This window comes from Thermobia domestica, chromosome 16 (assembly GCF_964235325.1).
Source record: "Thermobia domestica chromosome 16, izTheDome1.hap1.1, whole genome shotgun sequence".
Classification (NCBI taxonomy): Eukaryota; Metazoa; Arthropoda; class Insecta; order Zygentoma; family Lepismatidae; genus Thermobia; species Thermobia domestica.
Window position 1 is genome coordinate 130,014,208 of NC_137469.1, and position 8,523 is coordinate 130,022,730.

Consider the following 8,523-nt stretch of genomic DNA (forward strand, 5'->3'; position numbering starts at 1 on the left):
TAATAACATCATAGAATGTTTGATTATTGGACTTCCTCCGAAGAATGTCACCTACTTCATTTAATAACATCATAGAATGTTTGATTATTGGACTTCCTCCGAAGAATGTCACCTACTTCATTTAATAATATCATAGAATGTTTGATTATTGGACATCCTGTGAAGAATGTCACCTATTTAATTTAATAACCTCATAGAATATATGATATTGGACACCCTCTGAAGAATATCAATTATTTAGTTTAATAACCTCTTAGACTATATGATATTGGACACCCTCTGAAGAATATCACCTACTTAGTTTAATATCCTCATAGAATATAGGATATTGGACACCCTCTGAAGAATGACACCTACTTAATTTAATAACCTCAGAGAATGTTTGAAGATGGATATAGGACTTCCTCTGAAGGATGACACCTACTTAATTTAATAACCTCAAAGAATGTTTGAAGATGGATATAGGACTTTTTCTGAAGGATGACACCTACTTAATTTAATAACCTCAAAGAATGTTTGAAGATGGATATTGGATATCCTCTGAAGAATGACTCCTACTTAATTTAATAAACTCAAAGAATGTTTGAAAATGGATATTGGATATCCTCTGAAGAATGTCACCTACTCAATTTAATAACCTCAAAGAATGTTTGACGATGGATATTGAACACCTATAAAGAATATCACCTACTTAATTTAATAACCTCAATGAATATTTCAAGATTCTTAAAAGATCTAAAAAATGTAAGGAAACTTTTTAAAAAGAGCAAATATCTTGGGCAAATTGGATCGAGTTCTCAGGAGTATCTTGTGTGTATGGTTTCAGAACACGGAACAGTTTGAGAGAAATTTTTAATAAAATTGTTTTCGTAATTATGAATGGATGGAGATTTGATATTGTGTAATGGTTGGGCGTTGGCAACTTCTGTTCATATATATTTATATATTATTTATTGCTGTTGTTTTCAATTATATTAATAAATTTTGTTTCTGATAATGTATGCTTTTTTTAATATATTGCATTTTTTTTTATTTTTTCTTTACAAGAGTTTATATAAACGTAACTAAGGTAGTTCTGTCGCTTTTTATGGAGGTGTGTGTTCAATTGGCCATCACTCTGTGAGTTTAATGCGAATAGAGATAATGCGGAGATCAGTTGTTGGTGTTTGTATATCGACCACACTACCTGCTTGTGGCAGTTCACTTACACCGTGAACTTGCATAATGATAGAGTGAAAATGATACATGCACATATCGTCATAAGGTATTGAGTGCTGTACTTTTTGAAACTGAGGTCCAACGCCGTTGCAGTGGGGCGGAAGATATACAAGGCCTTTGGTGAGGGTATCGTGACTACGCGGAAAGAACAGCGGTTTTTTAACAAGTTTCAGGACGGTGACAAAACACTTGAAGACGTTCCACGTTGCAGAAGACCAACACATGTACAAAATGAAGATCTTCTGGTAACAATTGAGGAGAACAGTGGCCAGATATGTGAGGAACTGGGACTACAATTCAGTGTGAATGGAGAAACTATTCGGCAGTTCCTCTATCAACTTGGAAAGTACTACAAGTAGGGTGGGTGATTCCCACATGATTTGACTCCTGGCCAGAATTCAAAGCGTGCATATACCTATGTTTCTTTGATATCCTGTCTAAGGAAGGAGCCTTTTCTGGACAGGATGTAGACATGATGATGAGAAGTGGGTCCTGTACCAAGGTCCCCTCCGCCGTCATAATTGGTTAACATCCCATAAACCGGTTCCAAAACAGCCGAAACCAGCACTGCATCAGAAGAAGAACTTCCTGTATGTTTGGTAGAATGTTCGCTGCTGCTACCAGCTGGTCAGAACACCGATGCAAATGTGTACTGTCAGAGGTTGAGCCGTGTTCAAGAAAAGCTCAAACCTCTGGAGCAAAAACATTTCTAAATCGCAAAGGGGCTCTCCTGTTACAACACAACGCTAAGCGCACGTTGCTAGGATGACCCGGGACACCTTATACACCTTTGACGGGAAATACTATTTCATCCGCCATTCTCCCTGGCCATTGCACCCTCCGATTATCACCTATTCTATTCCGTGGACACTCGCCTTAGATGACGCCAGTATAAACCCCTAGTAGGGCAAACATTAACACGCGTATTTGGGCCCCCTAGAAAATTATTTTTCTGATTCTTGTGCCCCTTCCTTCCACCCTTCTCTTACTCATTATGGGCCTCCGGAGCCTCTGGGCACTATCGCATGGCAAGGTCTGTGGGGCAATTAGTTTATGCCCCTGAGCCCATTCCATACATGACAAATTAATTAAGGGGACAATCTCAAAACCATACGAATAAATATATTTCTAGGGCCCCTAATAGTAGACATTTTTTTACTGAAATGGGCCCACGACTTTTTTTTTTTGTATTATTTACCTTTTGTGTGCTGGTGTGTTTATGTAATATAGAGAACCTGTTTGATGCTTCTTTTACAATTTGATGTTCGTATCGTACATGGAGTAAGACAATTTTTGTTTTAGAGTGGGCCCCTCTCGAACGGCGGGGAGCTTCCTTGTTGGGCAGTTGCCCCTCCTTCCCCCACAAATTACGACCCTGAACATAAAGTAAAGAAATATTGTACATTAGAATAAGTTTTCTGTATTCAAAATTTATTATAAACATCACTTAAAAAGTGTAATTTAATCATTTATTTCATTTGACACCATCATAGAGGTTTAATTCTATGCAGAATATTTTATTTTCCAGCAAATTATGCGTACAGTTTTGATATTTTTATTGGTGAAGTTTGAGTATTTTTCAAGTTTTCTCATAAGATTGCCAAGTATTAGCATACCTTTTTCCACTGTTTTTGATCGAATAAAATAATGTAAAGTGTATTATCATTCTGAATGAAATAAATAGTAGAAAAGAAGAGAAATTTACGTACGTTCTTTTCTGTACTACTGAGTCATCTCTTAGTGTTTAAAACCTTCAAATTATACATGTTAACAAAGGAAAGATGTTAGGAAAACATGTAGGCTAGTGGAAACACCTCCAGTCCGTTAATCGATGTTAAATGGATAATGCATTTCATGTTTTTTTTTTTTTTTTTTTTCGATTTCATGATATGAGTGTAAAATTCATATTACTCGATCTATTGTTTTAGTTTTCGGCATTATAATCATATCAAGTAAAATTTATTCATTGGTATCTGGAATTATAAATTATGCTAATGGACAATGTTTATAGCGTTTAAATTCTGAGTTCCCTTTAAATGCTGTTGGCAAATGAGAGGGTTGCGATGTTGTCAGTTCTTACGTCCGGTTCAAACAGCCTACTGAAATGGAAGCTTTGCTTTTACTTTTAAGGGTCTTCACTACCGCGAAATTAAACTACCGCTAATTTTAGCGTTTTTTCTGTAATATCTTCAAAATAAATAAAAAAAATATTCGAAAAGTAGAAATGTAGTGAACTAGACAATACGATTTTGCATGTGATACCGTTATCATAACTCATCTACAGCCAGTGTTTCTTTCAGAAAAAATGTTCCGGGGGGGCACACGTAGTATACGGAGGGGCACATATTATTTTCATGCGGTCTCGGTATAACTTAGCAGCTTCTGTTCTAAAGTTATGTAAAAATGTCAATATTGTTATTTCTTGGCCACGAAAATACTGAAGTGTATGATCCCAATCATCACCACAAAGTTAAAATATTTATTCATGGCCTTTAAAAGTTTTCTTTTTTCGGTTCGAAAAATATAATTGGCAAATACAATAGAAATGTACTAATAATATTAAATACAATAGACATTTATAAAAGTTTTACATTATAACTTCGTCCGTATGACAAAAATTCACTTCGTAGTTTGTTTTTAATCATTAAAGAAGACGTATTCTTCTCATCTTTGCTTTGGCGTATGAATTGATTACCTCATTGATAAAATTCGAATTTGGCACTTCTTCACCCTCAATGCTGATCAACATACAGTGCTTCAAGTTTTCTTCTGCCATACGACATCGCAATTTTGTTAATATCCTGTTCATTGTGCTGAAAGACCTTTCAACACTGGCTGTTGATATAGGTACACATATGACCGATTCACATATTTTATGTAGATTTTCATAACCAATTTTCACTTCAAATACTTTTGGAAGAACGGGGTCTATATCCAAACAAGCATTTTCAGTGCTCTTCATCAGTGACCGAAGGAAAAATTGAAATGACTTTATATCTGCCCATAACGGTTCCATATCAACATCGACGAAATAGTTGCACAGTTTCTTTACATCATCTACACACTTGATACTTAAAAACATGCCTATGTTTTCGAAGTAGGATGCACTTTCCATTAGGCCAAGGGCGCGGTCGTTGAATCTATTTGATATCTCTTCGACAACCTGCAACACATAACTCTTCAGGTCCTTAAGCGTTTTCTCAGGATCTTCGTCTTCCACAAAAGTCTTCGAAAATTCTTCAGGCTTTTGCATGGCCTCCAAAATCATAGTCCTCAATTCGCTATTGGTGCTACAACATTCATCCGCTATCTTCGTAAGATGTTCTTTAGTGGCATCGATCATAGACATCAGAGATGAAAATGACAAGGTTGCATTTTGAAGCTGCTTACTCAAGTGAGACAACGCACTTAGTAATGCATCCATAACACAAAGTGTGATAACAAAGCTTTTGTTGGTTATTTCGCTTAAAATTCCTCCCGCAAGTGACGCAAAATCAACCCCTTCTTTGTGAATATGCTCAAGAGCCAACAAAATTCCCGAGAAGCACCTTTTCACTGCATTCACAATTCTATAGTGACTTAGCCACCGTACTTCAATGCATTCAGGTACTTTTAATATAGGATCGTTTATGATTGCCTGAATTTCATGCAGAATGTTTTCCCGCTTAGGTGATCTACTAAATAGATTGTATATGTCTTTCAATGTATGGAAAAATCTTTTAACTTTGGGATTCTTGTTTCTGCACGTAGCAGCAGCAAGTGACAGCACATGAGCTCTGCATTGAATATACGGTATATCTCTGCCAGCTTTTGTTGACAGAATCCTGCGAACACCAGAACTGTTGCCAGAAAAGTTAGACGCACCATCGAAACTAAACGCTATGAGATTTTCGTATTTCAAATTGTGATTTTTCATTTCAGTGTCTATAGCATTAGCAATGGTATCGGCTTTGCAATCAGGTATGGTCACCAGCGCCAAAAATGTTTCAACCGGAGCACTGTCCTCTACATATCGAAAACACATGCTAAGGGCCATTTTATTATTTATTGATGTACTTTCATCAGCCATTATCGAAAACTTTTTATCTCTGATTTTTTGAGTCACTTTAGAACGTAAGACTTCACCAACACAACTCAACAATTCGGAAGCAGTGTTCTTACTGCAGTAGTTAGAGCGTTCACTTAGGTTCATTTTTCCACGTTTCTAGTTCTGGACTACACTGTACAAGCAAATTATTCACTAGTGCCTCATATTTTGTTGTATGTGGCACTTCTTCTTTAACCAAGAAGTACAATCCACGAACAAGCATTCCCAGCGATTGGCGGTTTCGATCTTTTTCGGTTTCACTTTGACGAAGAACTTGAGAGTATACAGGGTTATTTTTTACTTGCATTCGCAGCCTGTAAATCTCAAGGCTTGCAATGTGCGCTTTTGAATGATTATGCTTTTCCAGATTTCCGTCTTTTCCTAATGCATTTTTATATGCTGTGAATGGATGAGTCACAAAAACACCTCCCGTTTTCTGCTGCACATTAGGGTCATTCTTCATATATCGCTCACAATATTTACAAAAGGCACCTCCACGTACTTTGTCCTCGTACAGCCACTCATACTGTTGTTCCCACTGTTTATTATACAAACGCTTCTTCTCAACAGAACAAAGGTTTTGCTCATTTATATTTGCCCTATCATCTGCACACTTTGAAATACATTTCGACTGCTCAACATCAATACTTACATCCTTCTCTTGTTCTAGTCCGTTTGCATTTCCCTTACACTTACTTTTATCTGGCGTATTATCACTTAGACTTGTACAGTCAGTCGACAAGGAATTCGATGGGCCAGGGTCCACAGATGTTTCAAGCTTAATGTCCAACTTTTTTTCCTTTATAACAAAATTCAAGATAGATGTTTGACTTTCGTTTTTCCTTTTCTTGTTAGAAGACATACTGAACAAATCACTCACCTGTAAACAAGACACACTAATTGAAAGCACAAAACTATAATCGCCAATATTAACCTAATCAGAATAACTTACATGTGTTATTCGTTTCAGATATACGTGCAACACGACGTTCAATTGTTACTCTTCCGTTCAAGGTTGGCAGTTACAGACACAAGATACCACCTAATTGCTAAATATGAAAAAGAAAACAACTATCGGCACGAGCTTTAGAACACCTTGGTAAAGTAGCAAGATTAAAACCGTTTGTTTATCTGTTTATTGTCTTCTGAAAATATTTATTTCCCACTGCTGGTACTATTCTATTTATTATATTATAGATGTATTACTTTGGTCTCTCCGGGGGGGGGCACTCTCGGAGCTCCGGGGGGGGCAGTGCCCCCCAAAAAACATGTCTGGAAGAAACACTGTCTACAGCTCATGCATTTAGGCGTGAACAGTGTATACAATATGCGCAGTAGAATTGGAAGAGTCTATCACGGAGGAATAAGAAAGAAAGGGGTGTGTTGGTCAGTCGGTTATAAGCATTGAAACGGTGCGTATCGTGCGGTGTCGCGTGTAGATCGGTTTTGCCCAGTGTTGCCAACCGTACAATGATGGCACCAGTACAAAGTAAACTCAAGGGTAAAGTACTGCACAGCCAAACGCGGGAGATTGTTGCGAACGTGTATAAGTTCATGAAAACGGAAGCTGAGGGGGGGGGGGAATCTTGCTATTAAATTAAGTTCTGTTTTTGAGGGAGTTTCCACAGCAACTGGCGTGTCCCTAAGTTCAGTACGTCGGATAAAAGGTGAACTGGCAAGTATCGAGTCGGGTGCATCTGCGTCATTCACAACGCCGCATAAAGAAAGGCCCAGAAGATCAAGGAAGGCGGAACTAGATGACTTCAATGAATCTGCAGACTTTCAGAAAAGCAAAGGCCAACCCTTAAAAAAGTCAATCTAAATTAACCCAGTCCATAGATTTCGATGGCAGCCTCAACACACTTAGGAAGATACTCCTTACTCTTGGATTTAAATGAAAAAAAAAAAAAAAAAACTAGAAACAATAGACGAGTTTTAATTGAACAAAGCAATATCCGGACACAAAGAATTTTCTTTTTGCGAAGCATAAGGAAATACAGAAATGATTCTCGCCCTATTATATACATGGATGAGACTTGCGTACATTCGTCGCACACGTCACCTTATGGTTGGAGCGATGAATCATTACATGGATTATTCTCCCCGATTTCGAAGGGGAGGAGAATAATAATCATTCACGCCGGTAGCGAAGAAAGTTTTGTGCCAAACGCGTATGTAAGATTTAAATCTGGCCAGAAAACTGGGGATTACCATCATGATATGGATTATGAAAATTATGAAAAGTGGTTGAAAGAAAAATTAATTCCCAATTTGCCCCCTCGAAGTGTGGCCGTCATTGATAACGCCCCACACCATAATAAACAAATCAATCCTCCTCCCAATTCCAATTCAACTCGAAAGACAATGGTATCCTGGCTTACTGAAAAAGGCATTCCTTTCAGTGAAGACATGTTGAAACCACAGTTGTGCGCATTAATCAAAGCAAATGAACCAGTCCATCGCACCTACAAAATAGATACTATTCTATCTGAACATGGCCACATAGTTCTCCGTTTACCGCCTTATCATCCAGAATTAAACCCAATAGAATTGATCTGGGCAGATGCAAAAAACTGGATTGCAGACAAGAAGAGAACCTTTAAATTAGATGATGTGATGAAACTGGCAGATGAGAAATTTGCGTCAATTTCAAAGGAAGAGTGGAAACGAAAGTATGACCATGTTAAGGCTATTGAGGAAGTATATTTTAGAAGAGAGGGTTTGTTGGATCAAGGGATGGAAGAAATAATCGTTAATGTTGGAGAAGACACTGATTCGTATATGAGTGACAGCGATAATAGTTTGACTGACAGTGGTGATCGCTGCTGCAGTTTTGCGTTCCTTGGGGTTTTGGTAGTGTACGAATTGATTCCCGCATTCGATAAGTTTGTCTAACGATAACATCCGAGTTGATTCCCTACACTGCTTTCACACAGTTCGTGTAGATGTCGCTACTCACTTGCGAGAAACCAGTTCATTGTGTGCCAGCGATGGAGTTTGAAGTGATGCCAAGTGAAAAGGGCAAGCAACTGTTGGTGATAGATGGTTACAATTTTGTTTCCATAAATGTCTCGTCGGTGGGGTTGGAAGATATAAATGTACGAGAAGAACATGTAAGTGTTTTGTAATCCTAAACTCTTTAAATTGTGTTGTTCGCTCACAGTTAGATCATAATCACGAAAAAGATAACTCTGGTACATTAAACCGACAAAAACTTA

The 8,523-nt window shown here is 37.6% G+C and overlaps 2 protein-coding genes across 2 annotated transcripts; one reads left to right on the forward strand and one right to left on the reverse strand.

Moving 5' to 3' along the window:
• Positions 1 to 3,862: 3,862 nt before the first annotated feature.
• On the reverse strand, positions 3,863 to 5,287 carry LOC145672618 (zinc finger protein 862-like). Its single transcript, XM_081741777.1, has one exon. The coding sequence runs from the start codon at positions 5,285 to 5,287 to the stop codon at positions 3,863 to 3,865; it is 1,425 nt and encodes a 474-aa protein (XP_081597903.1).
• Positions 5,288 to 7,330: 2,043 nt separating this feature from the next.
• LOC145672619 (uncharacterized) lies at positions 7,331 to 8,200 on the forward strand. Its single transcript, XM_081741778.1, has one exon. The coding sequence runs from the start codon at positions 7,331 to 7,333 to the stop codon at positions 8,198 to 8,200; it is 870 nt and encodes a 289-aa protein (XP_081597904.1).
• The last annotated feature ends 323 nt before the right edge of the window (positions 8,201 to 8,523 follow it).

What these genes read in the sequence shown, in the direction of transcription:
- LOC145672619 (XM_081741778.1), top strand. Translation starts at nt 7,331, where the DNA reads ATGGATGAGACTTGCGTACATTCGTCGCACACGTCACCTTATGGTTGG.
- LOC145672618 (XM_081741777.1), bottom strand. Translation starts at nt 5,287, where the DNA reads ATGGCTGATGAAAGTACATCAATAAATAATAAAATGGCCCTTAGCATG.